Source organism: Osmia bicornis, chromosome 9 (genome assembly GCF_907164935.1).
Source record: "Osmia bicornis bicornis chromosome 9, iOsmBic2.1, whole genome shotgun sequence".
Lineage (NCBI taxonomy): Eukaryota > Metazoa > Arthropoda > Insecta > Hymenoptera > Megachilidae > Osmia > Osmia bicornis.
The window spans coordinates 7175501-7198493 of record NC_060224.1 but is presented as its reverse complement, the minus strand read 5'-3'; the positions used below and the strand labels follow the sequence as shown (position 1 = coordinate 7198493).

The following is a 22993-nucleotide window of genomic DNA, read 5'->3' as shown; positions in this document are numbered from 1 at the left end:
GCGTTGCGAGAAAGAGGGACCAGAGTGGCGGGCGGGAGCAAGGGCGGGGGAAAGGAATGAATGGAAATCGCGGAGAGACACGCGGGAGAGACGGATGATTCGAAAGGAGCGGATGAGAGGAGAACGGGTTGCGTTGCCGGTGTGCGGAGAAAGAGAGGATGAAAGAACGGGACGGAAGAGGAGAGGATCGGCACCGGGGCGAGGATCTCGGAGTCCGGAGTTCCATAGGGGAGGGGAAGCAGGCGTATAGGTGAGCAGCGCGAACAGTATCGGGAGTATGCACGGGGTGATGTCGACGACACGTGACGCCAGCGAATCTCGTCTCGCCGGTCGCGAGGATCGCCACCGCCGTCACCGCCACCGCCACCGTCACCGCCACCCGCAGCAACACCACCAGGAGCACCAGCAGCCGCGGCAGCAACAGCCTCCTCGCGCGCTCTCTCCGCGCGCGCGAGCGCTCTCTCGAGGCGACCGACCACTTCCCGCGCGAGCCGCTCTTTATTAGTCTACCGCGGACCATCGCGAACCCCTTTGGCTGCCTCACGGCTCCACCATCATCCAGACACGTATTCTTCCAACACCGGAGGATCCTCCACGGGACTAGACGGCTCCTGACTGCTGGACAGGAAAACGTTTCAAGAGCGACACGGAGACGAAACTGTTGCAGGAAAGAGGTTCGAGAGGAAGGGAGGACCGAGTTGGTGTCGACGAGGAGGAGGAGGAGGACGAAGAGAGCGAGAAAGAGCAGGATCTTCCAGTGATACGATACCGGGCAGCACGCGCGCCGCGCCGATACGTCCGCTTTATCGGCTGCGAACCACGAGCGAACCTCGTCCTCTGCTCGAAGCGCGCGAAACGTTTCTTTCTCATCGTGTACCGGTGTGTCGATTCGAAGATCGGATCGTTCGTAACAAAGTTTTAGTTCGCAAACCTCTTCGTTATCCGGTGCTTGGATAAGTTTCGGACACCGAGCAACTTCGTCGCGGAAAAGATTTCTCTGGCGCTTTCTTCTTCATCTTGGGAGAAATTTGATCCACCGGTGTGAAGCTTTCTACCTGTCGTCCAAGCATCCGAGGAACAACGACGTAGGATTTCGTTCAAACAGCCTGGCTTGGAAATCTCTTTTTATCGACTGTCCTCGAGTGGAAACGCAAACATCTCGGCTTCTGTCGAACGCTTCCGCGAGTGTCGTACTCACAAGGCGAGGAACAGATCGATCGCGACAGTGGTTCGTTGACGTTTTGTCCAGCTATATACTTCCTGTAGCAGCTGACTGTCGGTCGTTTGGTTGATTGTTATTGCTCTTTCTCTTCTTCCGATCGTGTCCGTCGCGAGCATCGAGAACTAGCGGACGCGACGGGACGCGACGGGTGACGCGTGCGTCTCGGTGACGTGACATGTGCGATAGCCTGGCCGCCACTTCGTTATCGTGCTCGTCCTCTTTGTCGTGCTGGTCATCGTCGAGGCGAAGAAAAGGGTGTTGTCGGTGGACGGCCGTTGCCGAGCGGGAAGAAGAAGAAGAGGAAGACAAGGGCAAGATCAAGAGGAGGAAGAGCACGTGGACGACTGGCACCGCGACGAGGGCCGGCGGCGCGACAGGTTGAAAAGATGCTGGCACTGGCGATGCGCCGCGAACACACGACCGGCCGCAGCAATTACGAGCCCGCGAATCCGCTCGCGGGTTTCGAACATTTGCAGCACAACAGCGGTAACCCGTTCGCGGTGGTGCCCTCGTCGTCGGAGGGCAGGCTGCGCGAGCCTGGCCCGGAACCCGACGGCGAACTCCAAGAATTCGTAGACATCGCTCAGGTTCAACAGTTGCTGCAGCAACAGCAACAGCAGCAGCAGCAGCAGCAACAACAACAGCAACAACAACAGCAGCAACAACATCACCACCATCATCATCAGCAACAGGTGGCGGCAGCCGCGGCTGCGTCTTGTATCTGGGGAGCGGTGTACCCACCGCCACCCCCTACTTTGGGATACCATCATCACCATCATCATCACCACCATCCACCGCCAACAGCGTCAGGTAACGTGTTCTCGTCTCACGCTATCACAGTGTTGATAATCACAGTGTTGAATCTCGATGTTGGCTCGCCTGGATGATTCCAAGTTTTTACAATTCACATTGTCAATTAAACGACAACCCGAAATGAGATACGAGGTCTCGAATGATTTGTCATAACTTGCTCGAGGCTGGTTCCCGATAACAGTAGGCCCGCTTATCGTCCTGGCGCGAAGATGTGTTAGTTTGACGCGGGCTTACACCATTTTCCGTGGGTTTCGCCGGGTTCTCGGTTCTCTGTGCACGGGAGCGTACGGCTACCGGTATTGGCGCCGATCTAAACACTCGGTGATAATCGATCTTTACGAGCGGCACGTCAAAACCTGTATTTCAAGACCAGCTATTAAGTTTCTTGTCACCACTTGAACGCCTGGTCGAGAGCGGGCCTCCAGGTATATCGCGCCGGTGTCAACGTCGACGACGTTGGCCGCGAAACGTCGCACCGTTGCCACCTGGGGATATCCTCGCGATTAACTTTTGCCTTCTACTCGCAAAACTTGTTTCTATCCCTTCGACTCTGAATACTTTTAATTTTGCGTTTGAAAGAGTTAGGCTTAAGGTTGAAATACAAAATTGATCGGTGCCAAACGAAGTGACATTAGAACCTACCCTGCGATCTTCCAACATCGAGAATCGACACAGAATTAGTACTATATAAATCAACGTGATTTTTCTGCTATTATCACGAAACTTTGCTTAACGCTTGCATGCTATTTTGCTTAAGCAACGCTTTAATGACCAAGGAATTAACTCTTGGACGGCGAAACAGAGTTAATTTTGAGCCTAAAAGAAAAGTTCAAGTGATCCGTCGTCCAAGAGTTAAACACATCAGATTAACTATGCTTTTTGCGTTGCTCCCCGATGACGAGTGTCTTCGATTCGACGAACACCTTCGATCAAGATCTAAAACGGAAATGACGTGTTATCGTTGAGCGAAAGATCGATCTTGCCGTCGGATCGCAGACACTGATCCCTGGAACGGACCGTGGTAGATCATCGATCGGGAAGCTTTTATCCCAGCTCCGTAAACAAAAAATCCATCGCGAAGTGGTAATAACGATCGTTTTAATTAATTAAACACGACCATCCTGATTACTTCATCCCCGTGTGATTGGTATATAGCGGATTGCTGTAGAGATAACATTAACGACAACGTTAAGCGGTGATTAATTACGTGATTAATACCTTTGACTGCAACGCTCCATTGTTTGCTAAGTGCGAACTATATCCGTTCTAATTTTACACTTGTCATAACGAAACGGCCAATGTTAATGTCGTCCGCGGGAAATGCGATTACTTTGCGATATCATTCGAAAGGAAAAGCGGGATTAATCCTGTCCTGATCGAAGAACCGATGTCATTCGGTGTCGTTGCAAATCGGATGGAAAAATTTCTCTTTTGCGGAAGGAGAGGAAGTTTTTTAAATAATAACAGAGATCGAGGAAGGTGAAAAGCAGGAATTAAAAGGGGTAAAAATCATTCGAGTTAAAAGAGAAGAAGGAAAGCGAATAGAAACGTTTCCAACACCTTTTAGAATCGATAAGTGACAGTGGACAGTGGTAGTTTATGTATTCCTGGTGGCCTCGGTAAACCGAAGGGTCGGTGTCGTTGGCCTGAATTCGTACGAAAGAAAGAAAAAGATTAGAAGGCCGACACGACGATCCTCCTTGGAGAAGAAACGATTAGAAGAACGGGGGATCGTCTTTGTCGGACCACGCCTAAGCTATCCTTCCTACATGGAAATGGAATTATTTCTTTCTACGTGGAACTTTTGATACGATAATCTTTCGAGAATCTGTAATCAAGGGATTTAACCCTTTGACAACGGACAAACTGGTGTGTTTGAAATTTACAATTTAAATCCATCCCCAATGATTTATTCGCTTTTACTACTGAAATATGATGGATATTTCGTAGATCATTTCTAATCATTTTCTGTACTAGTTTCCGTTCGAATTCGAAGTTTTATCGAGAAAGTTCGGTGTCGATTCCGGGGTCGTTAACTGGTGGTTCATTCAGTTACGTACACGCTGACGTTTGTACCTTCAACAGAACCCTTGATTACATAACGTCAGTGTCCGTTCAAGAAGTGTGCTGTCAAAACCAAGTAACGTCGAATATTTTCGATCGATTAAACCGTCCTCGTTACGTTTGAATCGAGAAATTTCGAAATTGATGTCACCGACACCTCTTTGTCTATCAAATGCATTAGTTACGCGAATCTCTGCTCGTTTCATGGGACTCGATTGGAAATTCTTCAATTTCTACCTGGATAGTTGTAATTCCGATGCCGCAGACACACGTTCGCCAGTTTCCCAGCGAAACTTACAGGTAGCCAATGAGATAGCAGGATTTTTTCTCTTTCGACCGACGAGGAGGAGAGACAAGGGGAGAACTTTCATAGATCATTGTTTAAAGTGTCGTGGCTTTGTATGGTAACGCGAAGTAAATCGTACGGTACACTCCTGACATTTCGTTATTATTGTACCGAGCGGTAAGACAGGAAATCGTACATCATGCACGAACCTACTACGGTGGGCGGGTAAAAGGGAAACGAGTCACCTTCTTCTCCTCTCGGCCTGTTCGGCTCATTGGCGTTCCGCGTGATCTTAAGTGTTTATACGCCCTTCGTGTATTTTACCCTGTTCTCTCATTTTCTACCTCTTCCATACCGCTCGCCTCCATCGGATACAAACGAGGCTGCGAAAATGTTCGTTCAGAAAATTCGTGAAAAACAGGGACCGGTAATTGAAACCGGACCTGGCAAGCGTAATCTTCGCGAAACGATTTGCAATTTCAAACGTTGCCCATCGTAATTGAAGGATCTTTTCTTCAACGTGCACGGGTCATGAATGAAACTTGAACTTTCAAAGAGGATCCGATGGAAAAACAGTCGTTCAATTATACGGGGAGCAGAAGGTTAACGCTAATTACTCGAAGGTTAATTCTCGTAAATCTTAATTCAGTGGCGTTGCAGTGGCAAAAAACAATCTGGGCAAGGAGAGTTCGTTGTCGCTGAGATATGGGTCGCAGACGGAACGTGGAATGCAGCTCGGCGGACGATCGTCATTTTCTCGCAGAGCCATTTCGCGTACGACGAGTAGACGAGGAAAACGAGCCGTGGGAGGTGAGATTCTATCGTTTCGACGGTAAAGAGACGTTCATTTTCATCGATTAACGTGCCTTCGCGTTTAAAGAGGAAGAAGGACACGAGTTCCCTAGCTCTAGGATCAACGTTTCTTCGAGGAGGTTTCTCAGGTGTTTGGCCCATGTGACCGCCTCCTCGCGTTTGCCAAATTTCCCGGGACCTTAATTCCCGCATGTTTTTACGTAACACCTCGCAATTACCATGCTCTCCACCTACGTTGAATGTTTATAACATCGCGTCACTAAACGAGCTTGTTTCGTCCAAAATACTCGTATACTCGTCAAGATTCGATGTTGATTCGATTCCAGAAGTTTTTGCGCAAACTTCGCGCGAACCTCAGCAAATTTCGAGATAATTATTGCATTCGATTACTTTTCTTGGCGCATTCGAAAACGTGTTTCTTCTTCGACTAACGTCGCGGTTATTATTTTGGCTACGATTCTGAAAACTTTCGCAGCGACCATTCGCGCAACCGATTCGCGAGCAAGTTTGTTAAACATCGAGGAATTAAACGAGCCACGACGAAGCGAAGTTTCTAAACATCCATTCGTCACAGTTGGCTCGCGGTCGAACGATGAGCCAGTAGTGGGTTACATTTGCCAAAATCATTGTCGCCGTCATCGGTGACGTTCGCGTCACGTTTCGAAGTTGGAACGCGTGCTTGACTCGTTACGCTACGCTTGAATCACTGTACAGGAATAACGTTGATCTTATTCTCGAGTGTCGTTGTACCTTTTTCTGGTGAAAATTTTGACTTCGCCGAATAGCTGTTACATAGATAACATCGGATACCATTCGGATGAGACGGTCGTTTCTGGTCGCGTGATGGAAATTTTATGTCTCTGACCCGTGATCTTTCGACGTCGCAAACTTTCTCGCTAAAACGCGAACGTTTCAATTCGCGTGACTCGACGTTCAATAGAGATATCTCATTTTTCTCCGTTTCAAAGCTTTCCGGATGAAAACGTTTCTACGAAGTCGAAGACACATGTAATATGTAGTTGTCAGCTGTGTCGTCCGCAAACGCGATTCGTCATTCTTGACTTGCGTCGAAGTCGTCGCTCGTTGCTCGTTACCGGATGTCTTAATAAACAATGCTAACGATTTCCCGCTGGATTACACGCCACTGGTGGTAGCCTGCCCGTCTTTAACCAATTAACGACCGGTTAGTGAAATAATGCGATTTTCATACCTAACATTTTTTATTTTTCTACAAAATTATTGCGGAGAATTTTAATTTAATCTGCCGGTCAACGTGCTAACAGTTCGTTGCTACCGTTTAAACTGTACGTTCGAACGATTCTCTTATCAGAAATATAGTTAGAGATGGTAAAATCGAAGCGATTGTTCAACGCGACGAGGCGCGTAGCGTTAACTCGCGGCGCGGCACACGCGTCAGTGTCGCGACGCTCGTCGTTCCCGACGTCGAAGCGTGAAAGTCGAGCCCGGTTGCGCGTGCAACGTAATGACCCGTGGGTATTCGAGCAGGCTCGCGTTATTCCCAGTTCCATCGCAGGTAAACCGATTTCCACGAACGTCAACTCCCGACAGGCTTTACCTCCCTCCATTTTACTCGAGCTTTTCATTTTGCCGCACGTTGAACGACCCATAGGCCTTAATTAGATAAATTAGGAATCCAGAAAACCAACGGTTTCTTTACGCGTCGATCTGTTGGAAAATTAAGGATTCTGTTTGATGAATCGCGTAAAAATTAGGGGAAAATTTGTTTTTCTTATCACTTCCGTTCTACTGAACTGGATTAATCGAACATCACGAGGAGTTGCACAGGTGCGCCGTGCTATCGTAAATCTGCGTTCGTGTTACGCAGAAGCGCGACGGAAAGTAATTAATTCGCGCGAGCCGGTACACAGGCTGAAATCGCCGCGAGTAACCAGACATTTTTTATTTTCTTTTCTCTTTTTCATCTCTCTTTCTCTCTTTCGAGCGTCTTAACGCGCTTAACTTTCGATAATAACGGTAGTGAGGCGGGATGATCGACAGGGAGCCGTTGGATTACATAAATCAGAGTCCCGTGTGTACTCACGGCGCGTGTTTGCGCTTACTTCATCGCGTTTCTGCTTGCATATTTCTTCTGCTTTGGCACGCGAAAAATCTTTTCTGCTCGTTCGTCGATGGTGTCCCGTCGTCGGTCAATGACACGGACGGTTCACGAATCCGTGAACGGTGTCGGTCTTCTTCTTCCTCTCCTCTTCTCGCGCAGAGGAATATAAAAAGCTGATCGCCAGAAATCGTCGATCGTGTTTCGCTCGCGACCAGATCGATGCCTCGATCCTTCCTGCCCGTGTGATTTTATACGAAACACATTGTTATGCAAAGCAGAGACGATCGTTGCGAACGATTTCGAAGGCTGATCCCTTCTCTGATTCTTGCTGCAAAACGCCTTCTCCACCAGCAGATAATAATTCCGCCATCCTTTCTTCTTTTTTTTTCTCCTTCTCTTTCTTTTTTTATACGTTCCCCTTGTTCGTATCCGCGAATTCTTCCTTCGTTTTTCGATGTAGAATAAACAAGGTATCGCGAAGGGATTTTAGGATTCTCATTTACAATGTTGCAAACTCTCGAATAATTCACGGTATTTTTGAGGAAGTTGAGCATTTCTACATTTTAAAAATTGCGAAAGTCCAGGCTCGATTGCGAGCGATTGGAGAGAAAGAGAAGGGTGCAGGGTGCAGGGTGCGTGTAAACGTAGAGTAAAAATAAGCTCGGACAATATAGGTCCGACGCGTTATCGTCTATGAATGGTTTATAGAGGTACGAGCTGTTTCTACGTCAGCATCGACCGATAAGAGAACGATGGTTTTACACACATCGTCGTTGACGTCCAAGTGCACGGGCGAGACGTAGCTGCACCGGGGAAAAGGGAGAAAGGGATGAAATCGATTTGTGGCACAGAAATAGACACTCTATTCGCGACGATGTCCAGATGCAACTACCGATGGACATTCAATACTTCCTTCTGAAAAAAATTTCCAATCGATTCGATCGTTGGGGAACGTTGTATCGCTTCCTCGATTAAGACTTTCGACCTTTTCACCGCTTGATTTCTTATCGAGTGCAGCTTACTCGCAAATTTTAATGGGATCAAAATAGAAAAGGAAAGCAATTACGATGCGTGTTCACGCGACCAGGAATCGATAAGAATCGGTTGAAAATAGTATCAAGATTGACGTGTACGATTGAATGTCACATCGTGATGACGAACCACTCTTGAAACAACCTTCCACGATAATTTGTTCGCGTACTCCTATCAATCGTGACGCAAAAACTGCTTTTTATTATCGTACTCGAGAACCGTTCGCTAGTCATTTCAATGTAATTTCACTAATAATCTTCAATTCTGATTCATTTTCATCGATTACAAAGTTCTTCGTGGCGAATAGAGAACGCAATGTCGAGGTGAACGCGTTTCCCTGTTTTATTTCATTGCCATTTGTCGGCGAACCTCTGCTCACGTGGCTCTACGAGAGAAACAGGGTGTACGAGAGAGAGAGAGAAATCGATAGGACACGGGTCAGAAATAGCCCCGGGACGATTGTGTGTGCCGTTGGATCGTCAGTCGAATTCCACCGACGGTACACGCCTCGTCGATTGATGCTGTGCTTTCGAAAACTCGAGCCTCCACGGATATTTAAACGGATATCCCACTGATTTCTACTTCGCGATATTTTTGTGATACTGTGCTATTTCCATGTGAATTCTCCCTATTAATAAACAAATGGGGTGAGATCTCTTAAGTACTCGTGTGGTCAAGATTAACCTGTTGCAACAGCGATCGGAGAAAATTGATCCTCAGGTAAAAGCATTCGAGTTTCCTCGTAGATTTCAATCAGTCGAGGTTAGAGGACGATTTTTCAATGATTTTATTAAAAAAAAAATTATGATTATTTTCAATGCGACGGTCAACGCGTTAATTTTACGTGTTCCTCGAGATAAAAGTATAGCAAAGGTTTAAATTTCGCCTGTGAATTGTTTATTTATAGGATAATCAGAAAGTTTAATAATCAAAATATCGAGGGTGTTTTGAAAAAGTTAGTGGTCACTGTTTTCGTGTCGCACCCTTTTGTTTCAGACTCTCCCTCCGTTCTCGTTTCACGCAACTCAACTATTTTAAACGGCTTATTTTTAAAAACCACGTATTTTACACAAAGTATTTTCATCCACGTTATACTAGAACGTATGTATTTTTAGCGAGTTCAATCTTCTCCCCCCACCCTTAATTTTGCTCTTTTTTTTATTTAAAACCTAACGTTGACGTTATCAGCGATTTATTAATACAATGATCGCTCTTTGCTTGCAACTTATTTCGCTTCAACCGACGTTCCTCGCTTTGTCGCGATTTTTTTTTATTAATAGCCAAGGCGAGCAGGAAAGAGAGAAAAAGGGAAAAAATAGCGAACCTTAGATTTTAACGCGAAAACTCGCCGGTATAAGAGGGTATAGCTTTGAGACTTGCGGTGCATCCTGCGTCGAGGAGTAAGAACTCGTTGTTGCGGGTGTGCAATTTAAGAGAATGAGAGGGGAAAAAAAAGAGGGAAAAGAAGGCTGTAACGAGCTGGTCCATCGTGCAAGCGTTCATTGTAACGAGATTACGCATTAAAAGGTCGGGAAACGAGGAAGTACGATGTAAATTACCTCTGTGAAACGCACGGCTCGATAGTAAATTCACCTCTACGCCTCCGCGACAGTAAATTTACAGGCTCCTTGGAAACATCAACTGTTGTCGTTTTAAGAACGCGTCTGTATGCACTCTGTCTCGTAACGTTAATACAACTCGTAAATACCTATTGAATCTATTAAAATGATTCAAGAGTATCAACGATTCATCCCTATTCACCCTAAAACTACCTTAACCCTTTTACTATTCGATCAATCCGTCGAGTCGCATATCACAGTATCATCGTGGCGAGAAGGTGGTTTCGATTTTTTCGAAATTAAGTTAAACGAATCGACGCGGCGAGTCGGTGAATTTTCCTGTCAGCGATGGAGAAAACACGCGACATCGAGTCGCTTTTCTCGCGGACGAAGTTGACCTATTTCCTGTAAATAGACGGTCGCGAACGAACACGTTTCCTTCGTCGCGTGTTCTCGGCAACGCACCTATGTATTTAAGTCCGTAGATCGCGAGACGGAGGGAAAAAAGCTGTCGATTGTTGGGTCGATGTTGACGCGGCCAGGTTTGCGGTGCTCGTGGTTGCGTGCGGCCCACGTAATTTCCTTAATGGGCCGACGATTAAGACGAAAATCTTGATCACCGACGAACGAGGCGTAGAGCGACGGTGATGGATAACGGAGGCAGCCAGCCGCGGGCAACGATTTTACGAGGGCCCCTTGAATCGCTTGCGTTTTGTTTGATCGTCCAAAGAGGCTCGTTTTCTTCCTCGTCGTGTTGATCTTCTTATTCTTTGTCATTGATATCCTGCAATCGAAGTTGAATCATTAAATCGATGGGAAAACGTGAGTTTTCGGTGGTTAGGGATGGTGGATAGGATGATTCACTTTTGCGATCAACCTTGACTTTTTAATTCTGACCGAAAATGAATGCAAGATTTAACTGATTCATCGAACTAAAAACTTGATTTTGTATCGTTTTCCTCATTTGCAATCCGAATAAATCATTTGTTTCATCGAAAATTCCGAACGATGTATCGTCGCGTTCTATAAATAAATATTGTTTCGATAAATAAGAAGTCGAAGGAAACGAGCGATCAAGAAGATCGATGCCATAACGTCGCGAATAAGGACGCGAGTACGCAACGTTCCGGAAGTGAGCGCGCGACGAACGCGGCGGAATCCTGAGCGAATGCGCGAGTCGACCGGAAATGATCGTTAATCGATGATCGCGGGATCGCGCGGCGCAAAAACGTGCGAAAGATCGGCGCGAGTCGTGACTCACCTTCGGATGAAGCGAGCAGAGTTAACGATACACACCGGTCTGTTTTTCTCTTGTCGAAGCAAACGTGTTAATGCGTCCCTGACAACGGTAAATGCGCGTACAGGTACGCGATATCGTGTAGGTGCATCACGCACGATGGACCGCGACGCGAAAACACGCTCGTCCCTAATTACGCTCGTACATGTGAGTTACAGACAAACCATGCCGACCGTTCTTGTTCTCCGTCTATCGCGATTACGTCCGTTCGAGCATTGAGTAATCAATACATCGTGCGTCTCGAATCGCGAGAGAGGAACGACGATTCGAAGCGAGGCCTCGTTACATCCAGGATCAAACTGGCCTCTCTCTAATTCAGCCGAGCATCCTTCTTAGAAAACGATCGTCACCTCCGTGGAAGAACGTTCCAAATGAAGGAGGAAAGACTCGATCGAAGATAATCGTTTTTCCCGAGGCGCTGCCCTTCGCGCGACGATCTTTCCGATAGATGTATCGGGGCTAATCTGTACTAGCGATCGAACACTGCCAAAAATTGTCTAGATCGGTTGACTGACTCATCGTGGCCGTGTAGAAGAGGATTCGACGCGCGTCGCGCTAGTCATCCCGGGTATTTGGGGATGCTGGGTGGCTCAGGTGGTTGCGTGGCGGCTCGAAATAGAGCCAGTCGCCCGCGCAAAATCGCGTCGAGTCGCGCCGCGAATAGTTCGCGCCCACCGCCTTCTCGAGAGCCGTCGGTAATTTTAGAACGTTTTGTTTTCGTGCCAGAATGCCGTGGCGTGCGTTCCGCGTCGCGCGTTCTGCGTTGCACGTACACGCGTCGCGGGCGCGTGCTTCCCCTCTTCGCGAAATGCAAATTTTATTTTACGTACCTCAAGCGAAAACTTCGTCATTTGGAAATACCTAAATTGGGAAATTCCTTATTTATGAGTACCTGAATTACAGATTTTGATTTTAAGGGTATCTGAATTGCAAATTTGTTTTTATAATTCAAAGAAAGTTCAAATTGAAAAATAATAATGAGAGGATAATGCTCGTTTCGATAAATTATGTTTCATTTTGTCGAACGGGAAACAAGTAAAACCTTGAAATTTGTTCTCCTCGATGTGTATTCTTGCAGAATTTCGAAAACAACGAGCTATGATTCGTCCAAAATACCCGTTTTGCTTCGTTTTACTTGGCTCGAAACATCGCGTTGGATAAAACTATTTGGCTTTTGGTGCGGTTGAAAATTTCGAGAGAACCGCATTGGCGTGTCGAAGCGATCGCGAATCGGCCGCGTTAAGGTAATATTTAAAACGCGCTCCTAGTCGCGCGAGCGGCTTTTGATAAAGTTATATATGGCACTGACTCATTATAATATCGCGCAACCTGTCCGCTTGGCTATTCAGTCGACGATTTAGAACGCGCTGTTTTAATGAAAACCAATCTCGCGTTAATGTCACCGAAAACCTTGCACCTTCGCAAACTCATATCTCGATTAATTCATTGCTCCATTACAAAATAAATTTCTCTCTTCCATCTCTCTCTCTCTCTCTACAAAAACTGTAGTTTAACTTTTACAAATTGCTCATAAATGAATTGAATCGTCGAAACTTTTGACGCATCCTTCACGAGTGAACGTACGTTGGCCGATAAAACGCACTTCCGTTGTATGAAATCGCTTCCGTTTACGCGACACATTTGGTGCGCGCTTGTTCCGCGAACTCGTCTCGTAAAATCTCCGGGTCGAATCGAGGAGAGTAGGAAATTGCGAGGAAGGGTATCAGGGACGAAGGGGAATTCGTGTTGGAGAGAAATCGTAAAGGGTAGGAGAAAACGAAACGGAACGAAAAGCGAGGGAAGGAGCAGGGAATGAAGTTGAAACACCGGAGTGATAGCCAAATCGAGAAACACGGACACGCTCGTTTTACGCCGATCTCCTGCCTCCTACGGTGCGTGTCTTTCAGTGCCGGGGATTTGCAGTGGTAAATCCAATGGCCTTTTTTAGTCACCGCGTTTTATTCGATTCCACGACAAGTTCATTTGAAAAAAAAATGGAAATTCCTTCTCAAAGTCATCCAATTGAAGAAATTTACATGATTTTCATTGAGCGCTGTTCGTTTTAAATCATCCAGACGAGAGGACCAAAAGGGGAAAAGCGAAAGAAACAACGAGGAAATGAACGAAAGGAAAAAGGAAAAGAGAAGCGGAGAATGGAAGAGAGGCGTGCGGAGATGTAGAAGAGAAGGAGCGAGAAGGAAAGGGATATAGTTAGAGAACGTGAAAGGGAAAGAGAGGGAGAATGGTCGCGTGGCCGTACGTGGCCCCAAATAGGGCATCAGGTGGTTGCACGACGCCCGCGAGAAAAAGATCGTTTGCGCGTGCGCAGAAGCGCGTGTACCTCGGAACCGGGCGTACGCACGCATGTACGCGCGTACCAGAGCGGCACGCGCGCGTTCTTACAGGTGGTGGCAACGGCTGCACAGGAAATTGCTCCTTTGCCTTGATAACTTTCGGCCCGGAACTTGTACGCCACCGCCGTTCACCCGGATTATTTGCCGAATCGCATTCAAAGAGATTCAGACACGCGCGTCGAGGACAATCTTTCACCTGTTGCTTGTCTTTTCGAAGCGTATTGTTTTCTAGTTTCTTCCAAACGTTATTTCACCCGAATACGTCGCAATTTATTAAGAGAAATTTAAGATCGATCGCCGCTAATTAAAAGTCAGGAGTACAGTTCAACCATATGTCAGACATTGGAACGAATCAGAGTTTCAATGATCGTTTCAAGGAAATCTTGTAACACGTGCTTTGAGATCTAATCGATGCTAATGACGTGGCGTTAAATTAACCCTCGAACGAGAAAGAAGCGGGGAGAAACATCATCCCCGAGCGTACGCGGTTCAATCGATAAACTGTTCGCGAAGAAGGGACACTGACGGTAGCCGCAAGCTCTCGAACGTTAAACCGACGCCTGTCAACCAAGAGTGGCGTCCGTACGCCGGCGCCGTTAGTCGTCAGCGAGCTTACGCAAACAGAAGAGCAGGAGGGTGGTGAGAACATACCTCCCGCATACGTTGAATTATCCACCAGAGATCGGAATGTTCGATGATAGACTACGACGTAAGAACACTTTCATCCCTGTTCGTTTCCAACCCTCCTCGGTATTATTATCTTTCATTATCTACATTAGTTAATGGTAGAACCGTTCTTATTGTTGACGTTTAAGGGTTGAACTCTTCATAAACAATGCTGGACGCATCTCGCGAAAAAATGAAACGCGCTTCGAAACGTTTCTCGTCGCAAAGGGGAAGAGGCGCTTTCGCGCGCCCGGCTCGTCTACGTCACAGCGGTCTACGTCACTGGAGAACCGAGTCGTGTCGTTCGTCGAGAGAGGGGGGGAAGTATCGTGGTACGGAGCGGAGGGAGTGTAGGGGAAGATAGGAGCGCGCGAAGGGCGTCGTGGTGGGGCGAGCGGCGATGCCAGCAAGTAGCGGCGGGCAGCGGCGACGTGTTGGTCGGGCAGAGTGGGGGCTGTTGGCGCGTGTGTACGTCCACACACACGCGTCGGACTATATACGCGTGACGCATACAAGCGCGCGTTGATAGGGGACCGCAGAGCGGGGATTGGCTGGCGGTCGGCTCGCCGCTTCCAAATATGGGACAGTCTCCGCGGTCCATTCATAAAACTACGGGGCGCGCCGCCGCTCGGCTCAGTTCGTGCGCGACCCCCACGCATCGCGCGTCCTCCGACGATCCCGAACGCGCGATCCGCTGCGCTGCCTCCGAACACGCACCGCCTAACCACGAAGAGGTACGTACCTTCGACGCACGATAAAACTCGAACCAGACACGATAGACAGAGAGGGAGGAAAAGGAAGGAGGAGAATAGAAAAAGACGGAGAAGCAGAGAAGGATAAATAGGCGCGCGGTCGCGCGCGCCTGGCACCTACGCGACTGTACACGCGCGCGTGATCATCGTCGCGGACAGGATTTGCGAGTGAAGGAAGCGTCTCGGTATTTCGAAAAGTCTCGAGCTCGTAGAGAAGCATCGATTTCGACGGTCGTGGGACGGTATACATAGATAGACGGATTCCACGTTTCATCCCTTGATACCGGCTCGACCGATTCACGGTTAGCCGCGCGTTCTCGGTTGTCCTTTGGCGCGCGCACGAGGCGAACGAACGCCAGTCCCCTGTGGTCAGACCGGCCGACCGTTCCGGATCGGGACGACGATCGCTCGCGATCCGGTGAGATTGGATTTTCAAAGTCCGCGTACACTTGGGTGGTGGTGGTGGTGGTGGTGGTCGTGGTGGTGGTGGTAGTAGTGCTTTGTGGTTGGTGGTGGTTGTGCGCGCGGTGGTGTATATCCAGCCGCAACAGATCGCAGGCGCGCGCGGTCGCGGGAGAAAAAGAGAGAGAGATTGAGAAAGAGCGAGAGGGTGGGAGGGAGAGAGAGTGGGATCGGTGAGAGGAGCAAGAGAGAGGGAAAGAAAAGGAAGGACGGTGAGGCGAGCGATCGAGACACGGTTTTTGCCGCCCGGCGTCCGCTCCCTCGTGTGTAAGTACCTCGCTGAAAGAGAGACTCGGCGCGTGCCGCGCGACGGATAAAAAAGGGGGAGCGCGTGCTACGTCCGCTTGACTACTAACCCAGTGACTTCGAGCTAGAGGGAAGGAGAGACTGATACGACCGATCTCTACGGACTTGACGTTCCGATCTCGTGCTCGTGCTCGTGCTCGTACTCGTGCGGTCCAAGTGCAGTCCGGTTTAACCGGCGCGCCGCCGCTGAACGAAAGAAAACGAAACGGAACACGATAGACCGAAGACTGAAAGACGGGAAAAGGCTAACTAGCGTGTAGAGCTTACGTACATACGATATATACCGGTGGGAGAGAGAAAGAGGCTTAACTGTGTCGGGGCGACCGAGGAAGGACAACATTTTAACCATAATAATAGCGTTGAACGATACAACCGCAGGCGAGGACACGCAGTGCGGTACCGAGGAGGTTGCCGCTGCTAGCCAGGCAGGCGACCCGCTCCAGAGGATGACGATGGACGGCATGGAAGTGGTGGGCACGCAGCCCCACGCGGCCAGCCCGTTTATGCTCTCGCCGCCACCCCTCGGACATCATCATCATCACCATCATCATGCTACCTTCAATCTGCAGACGGTGCAGCTCAGCTTCGACGCGTGTTTACCTTACAACACGGCCACCTCGTCGAATTCGATCGTTTGCGGAATTGGCGGCACCTCGACGCCGCCTGTCACCACCTGTACCCCGTCAACCAGCTGTAACAAGACGATACCTACCCTATCGTTGGCCCCCTGCGTACCCCTTCAACCGCAGCAGCAAAATAATACCGATTCTTCGGACCACCATGTCCGACAACATCATCATCACCATCATCATCAACAACTCGAGGACCATCAGCATCATCGACACGTTGATGCTTCCTCGCCGTCGAGCGACTCGACCGACGGGAAACGACGATTGCAGTCCGTCAACGAGGAGAAGGACCTGTCCAGGGATTGCAGAGACGATCTCCAGGAGCCTAACGAGAAGGATAAACCAGGTGACCTAAACACGCCGGTTACCACCAGCAGCGATTTACCGTCCTTCTTCGGCCCCTCCGCGCTCGTCGAGCCACCTCCTATTTCAGGTACCTACAATCAACAGTCCTTTAAATTGTTCTTCGATCGGCCAGGAATAAGCTATTGTTGTCTTGTTTGTTGCTAGTCGTTCATTTTTATTGTATAATACACAGATCGTGCGATATTCGTAGCGTCCTCGTCGTCATCGTCGTTATCGCGTCGAAATAAACGCTTCCCGAACGATGCTCAGAGTAGTAGTATCAGCTGATTCGAACTCCAGCGACCTTGCACTTGCTGTGTTTCACGAACATCCCAAACTTTCGCTTTCTGCATATCTGCCAACTCTTGCTGCTGCTGCTACCCTCGTGGCTGCGCCGTGCACCCCTCCGAAAATGCAACTTTCCCGCAGCCGGGTTGTTCGTATAGATAACACCGTTTGGCTGGCGGGCAAGTTGTCGCGACAAAGTGCATGAGGTGCCGGTGACGTATATCGGTTGGCTCGCGAAAACGGCTAATATCGAACCTGCCCGTCTGTCGTCGATCAATACTCCGCGACCCCGACATTCAGAAACCCTCCTCTGCCTCCCTGCATCACCGCTACCTCCGCCTCCTCCACCTCCGCCTCCCACCACCCCCTTGCCGGTTCATTCATACTTCCAACTGTCCCCACCTCGTACATCCGAAGCGATATACAACCACCCTACGCCACCGCCGATAATCGTCTTCTCTTCCGCGACTTTCTCGCAATACCATCGTTCGCGCCTCCTCGTCCACTCTCTGTCTCGTTTCCGCCTATTTTACCGCGGTCTATCGTCTGCGAACCATCTGACTTTGTTGTTCTTTTTGGAATGAGAAAACTTTGCGCGATTTTACTCGTAGAAATCTATCGTAGATAGAGCAGATGCCCGTTTAATCCTGTGCCCAATTCGATCTTCGGCTATGCTTTCTTTGCACCCGTTTGAGAATATCCCTCGAATGACTTCGCGTTTCTCTTCCTTCTGGAAGTCTACCGACACTTGTTTTTCGGTAGGAAGTAACGATTGTGTACGTAGGAAGGAAGTAACGAGACGGCAGGATGCAGACAACAGATAGAGCCAGCCGGTATGCTCTCGGCTAGTAGATAAAGTCATCCTCGTATCGCACGGTCCTTCCTGTCGATTTGCTTACATCGCGACGATGCACACGTGCAATCGCGCGAGTTCAGAGGCCGCGCGCGTGCAGTCGCGAACGCGAACGCGACGCGATCAGATTCGAGACTGATTGAGAACCTGATGGATGATTTGTAGGCAGCCTGGCGGATCAGGACCTATCCCTGGAAGAGGCGACAGCGGAGGACGACGAGACGGCGACCTCGGCCAGCAGGGATCATCGACACCACCATCACCAAGAGTCGCATGACACTGGTACGCCTGGCGCACCTCCATCCACTAGTCCACCACGTCATCATCAAGCTCAAGAGGACGCGGATCGTTGCAACGTCTTGCAAGGCGGTGTGATTCTTTACTCTTCCCCTCATTCCACGTCCTCGGTCTCCTCGGCGCCCGCCTCCAGCGTCAACATCTGCAACGCGTCTACGTTAACCTATCGAGGCGTCTTCACCACCACCTGTACCCAGTCTTCGCCCCTGAACACTCTGCAGAATCAACAACAGCAACAGCAGCAACAACAACCGACCAGCCAAGAGCTCTGGGGTCCTTTACCCTCTCCGACCTTGACCTTGACGGGTCAAACGTTTCTTCACCCCACCCTCCACGCGGCTCCGTACGGCAGCGAGACCGTCGAACTTTTGCCGGTCGAGTCGAAGCCACCCCCGCCACCAGGTTACCATGACACGCCAACCACCACCCCGGCACCATGGTTGACGGCGCACGAGGAGGCTTACGACCCGAATCTCCTGTCCCACCACCACCCCCATCATCACCATCAAGAGACCACGTTGAAGCAAGAACCAACCGGAACGAGCGGATACGGGCCAGCGGTTCAACAACAGCAGCAGCAGCAACAGCAACAACAACCTCAACCGAATCAGCAGCAACAACAGCAGCAACCACCCTCGTCGGCCGGTACGACCGGCGTGCAACTGGCGGAATACAACCCCAGCACGTCCAAGGGCCACGAGATTCTATCTCAGGTTTACCAGCACAGCACTCTACCGCTCAGGTTGGTCCCGGTGAAACCACGAAAGTATCCGAATCGACCGAGCAAAACGCCGGTGCACGAGCGACCGTACGCTTGCCCCGTGGACGGCTGCGACCGCAGGTTCTCCCGCAGCGACGAGCTCACCCGGCACATTCGCATACACACCGGTCAAAAGCCGTTCCAGTGCCGTATCTGTATGCGTTCCTTCTCCAGGAGCGACCATCTAACCACTCACGTGAGAACGCACACCGGCGAGAAGCCGTTCTGTTGCGATCAATGCGGCCGCAAGTTCGCGAGAAGCGACGAAAAGAAACGGCACGCTAAGGTTCATTTGAAACAGAGGCTGAAACGCGAGGCGACCCACGCCTCCGCCAGAAATCATCCGCAGAGCCACGCTTCGCCGCCTTGTAATCAGTAAAGGAAAAAAAGAAAAGGAGCCTGCTCTACTCTCGTCAACGAGCATTCCTTCTATTTTGTTTAATTCTCTCCTTGCCAGGCGACGAGGAAACGACGGAGACCTTTAGGCGGAACACACAGACTGCCGTCACCGACTGATCCGTCATCGATCGTCGTCGGCTCGCCAGCTGTTCAACGAGCGTGGCCGAGAAAAGAAGAGAAACAGAGTGATCGAAGGGATTGGCCCTTTGAATCCGACGGCATTTTCGACGGTGTAACGACGCGTGATACCGATTTTTCGGACCGTAGTACGTAAGAATCGCCCAAGGGGTTTTCATAAAATCCTTGTACATACGTGGACAATTTTTATTTTTCAAATTTCAGTGAAATTCCGTATCCCTGGCCCCGCGTCGCTTGAACCGCGACAGGCTGTGACTAGACGCGTGGAAACGAATCGATCGAATCTTCTCTCCTGATCTCTGTTCTTTACCGAGAGGACGATTGAGAGAAACCGAGATTTGCAGTATATCGGATATGTGTATTCAGACGAATCATGTTCACGCATTTTTCTTTTTATTTTTTCTTTCTTTCTTCTCCTTTAAGCTCTTCTCGTTTCCATCTTTTGCCTGAGGTGGAAGGTGCTGCGTGGAAGAAGCAGCCGCTAGTTGCATTTAGCTCGCAGAAACGAATGGTAGCGAAAATTCTAGCCTTACCAGGTACTGTTAGCTTGTTTATCTCGTCGACGGTCAGTATCAGTCCCCGAACGCGATGTTCCATATGGGAGAAAGAGAAAAAGAGAAAGCACGAGAGAGAGAGAGAGAGAGTTAGAAAGAATATTCGAAACGAGCAACGCGTTGGGGATCGTTATTTACGGCGGTCGCGTTTTATACCCTTGTTTTGCGATCGAGAACGAAGATGCAGATGCGAAAATCGGCGTTAACCGCGCGTAGATATACGTACACGAAATATTCCCCGGTGTCACGAAATATACTGCAAGCACGTTCTCGAACCGAACGACGTAGAATCGATACCGCCCGCAGCTTCCGGGTATCAGGGGAGGAATTCATTGAAGGAGAAAAAAGAAACGCGTTTCATTCTCAATCGTATGCAAACAAGCGCTTTAAGGGAAAAAATGGTGGCGTGCTCTTCTTGAAACGATCAGGGATCGCGGATCGAGCCTCTTAGTGGTCTCTCGTGATCGAAACCGATTAATGATTTCCGACATTTCCCATCCGAGTGTTCGTTCTTTCTTCGGCGAAGATCCATGAATCGATTCAATAAACTCTCTGAAGAAAAAGTATTTTCTAAAATGGTATTTTTATAAACTCGCTCGGGGATGGTAAAAATCGAATGCCGTATTATCAAACTAAGTTCGATGATCGATGAAAGAACGAAACACGCGGCCTGATCTCGTTGCAAGAAGCGGTTAAGGATAGCCGGACAACCGGCGAACACATTCTTGCGTCCTCGAACCTCGTGTCTTTCAATCATACGAACAAAAACAATCGCTTCTTTATCGTCGTCCTCTACCTCTCGAACGCGATCACTCGTTCCTACATCCTTCCTGATCCGAACTTGTTGAATCTCCGATTTATCCTTAGTCCCTATTCCTACGTTTCCTCGGTTATTCGAAAATCAAGCCCGATTTCTTTCATCGTCCAACGAGTAAATTGTAATTAGTCGTGATCATTGTTGTTGAAGCGGAGTTTCCTTTTGTAAATATGTATATAAACGTGTTATACATATGTATACATAGGCTATGTCTAATCGAACGAGTAGAGGCATTGAAAGTGAGAAAGAGAGAAAGATGGAGAACCCCGTAAAATCTTTCACTTTCCTCCTTTTAATCTTGCCGCCCTACTTTCCCCTCTCCTTTCCTCTCCGCCCGTCCCTCCACACCATCGCGATCGTTTTACGTGTATAAATATGAGTTTAGCGACGATTAATATTATGTATATGTTGCTCTATTTATTAACAAAAATCTCTATATATACATATATATATATATATATAAAAGAGGATATATATATATTGTTAAAATTAAAGGATTATTTTTATTATGATTATATTCTAATTAATATTAATAACGATTATATAATAATTATTAAACGCGCGCAAAGCGTAGCTGCGGATCCAGACGTTCTAAATGCGCTCTGTACCTACGGACGATAGTTGCACCGACGTGTGCGCGATATTATCCTCTATTGTTCTAGATAGGTCGGAAAATATGTAGGCAGAGGAGCATGTACGCGCACGCGCTTTTCCGTGGAATAAAAATGTCAAGAGAGAGAAAGAAAGAAAGAAAGAAAGTGATTACGTATGGATGTGTATATGTGTGTATGCATGAGAGAGAACGACAAAGAGAAAAGGATAGAGTGAGAAAAATGAAATAACGAAGAAAGATGAATTAGAGAGGACAGTTTTTTTACAAATGATATTACTCTATAGTTGGATAAATTATGTGTAACTATTATACATACGGTGCTCCAAGTGCTATGCACAGAAAAAGAATCTCTCAACTACCTGTATATTTGTGTTGTAATCATCGTTGCCGTTTAATCTGGCCGATTCCCTACGACGATTATTAACAAAAATACAACGTTAACATTGAACAGTAATATCCTCGTGATTTTCATTCCGCAACTTCCTTATTCGATAGAGAATACTCTATCGAGAACGATAGATCGAACGTACGTTCGCGTCGCCTCGTGGCGCGAAGTGTTTTACTCGATCGTTTTATCACCTTTAGAGTTAGACCTCGAGTTAAAGCTGAAAGCATATTCCTTCTCCGTTATTCCGAACTCCGATAGTTCGATAAAAGACACCGCGATAGTTGCATTGAACTTCACTGCGACAAATTCAATGCAACTCAGGTTGATAGACGTTTTATTTCGTACGCGATCCATACGATATAAACTATAAATCCTTCGAATGACAAATTTACAAAAATATTCGAGTAACGCAACGATGTCGTTAAAAGATTCCCCGAGTGTCTCGTTAATTTTGTTCATTTTTCAAGATTCAACGTCGGACACCGTTCATCGAGCACAGACATCTTTATCGATCATCGACAATTACCGAATAGGGTATCGATGATCTTTGATCCAGCGATACATCGAACCGCGTCCTACGCGAGCAACGAAACTATTGTTCCTTTCAGGCGCGTGTTTTAAAAGGCAGCCAAGAAGATTAATAAGGACCGGTCCAGTGCACCGAGAGTCGCCACTCTCGATGCAACACGGTGCGTCGCGTCGTTTTCTATGCAACCTTTCACCGTAAACACGCGGTCGGCGCCTAAACACAGCCACGATCGGTCTTTCCGACCGCATTTATCTCGATTTTTCCTATATCAAGATACGAATCGCGAACAACCTACAATTAGTATCGATCGCGCGTGCCCGGGATTCTTTATTCTCCATCTTCGATTACCAACGAATTCCATTCTATTGTCGATAGTTCTCTACGATTCGGACAATAATCGAAACCAATTTAACTCTCGCTCGATTCCTTATTCGATCGCATCGAACGACGTAACCATGGGAAAAAAAAAGCTGCCGCGCATGCTACTTTTCCAACACGATAATTCGTTTAAAAGTGAAATTAATCGAGGTACGTAACGAGAAAGTAATACGGACGAACGAAACTTGGTGTTCCATCGACGGTACGCGGAAAGTATCGTTCCGTGAGAACGTGACTGCGGAGAGTTCAGGTAATGATTTTCGATATTTGAAAAAGCAACATCGAAACGTTGAATCATC

At 48.2% G+C, this 22993-nt stretch overlaps 1 protein-coding gene across 3 annotated transcripts; it reads left to right on the top strand.

The window, feature by feature from the left end:
- Positions 1-80: 80 nt before the first annotated feature.
- On the top strand, positions 81-21545 carry LOC114874403 (dendritic arbor reduction protein 1-like). Of its 3 annotated transcripts, XR_003789098.2 has the most exons (4): positions 82-2032; positions 16085-16768; positions 17987-19543; positions 19620-21545. XR_003789098.2 is itself a non-coding variant. In XM_029183640.2 (3 exons), exons 1-3 carry the CDS (start codon positions 1609-1611, stop codon positions 19255-19257), a joined length of 2292 nt encoding a protein of 763 aa, XP_029039473.1. In that variant the 5' UTR covers positions 81-1608; the 3' UTR covers positions 19258-21545. The 3 variants fall into 3 exon arrangements, 2 of the variants coding, with proteins under 2 accessions (XP_029039473.1, XP_029039472.1); XM_029183640.2 differs by having other exon boundaries at positions 81-2032; positions 16085-16681; positions 17987-21545; XM_029183639.2 differs by having other exon boundaries at positions 17987-21545.
- Positions 21546-22993: the final 1448 nt, after the last annotated feature.

Coding starts and splice junctions, on each gene's coding strand:
- LOC114874403 (XM_029183639.2), top strand. CDS start 1,609: ATGCTGGCACTGGCGATGCGCCGCGAACACACGACCGGCCGCAGCAAT. Junction 2,033..16,084: donor TCCACCGCCAACAGCGTCAG/GTAACGTGTTCT, acceptor ATACAACCGCAG/GCGAGGACACGCAGTGCGGT. Junction 16,769..17,986: donor CGAGCCACCTCCTATTTCAG/GTACCTACAATC, acceptor GATGATTTGTAG/GCAGCCTGGCGGATCAGGAC.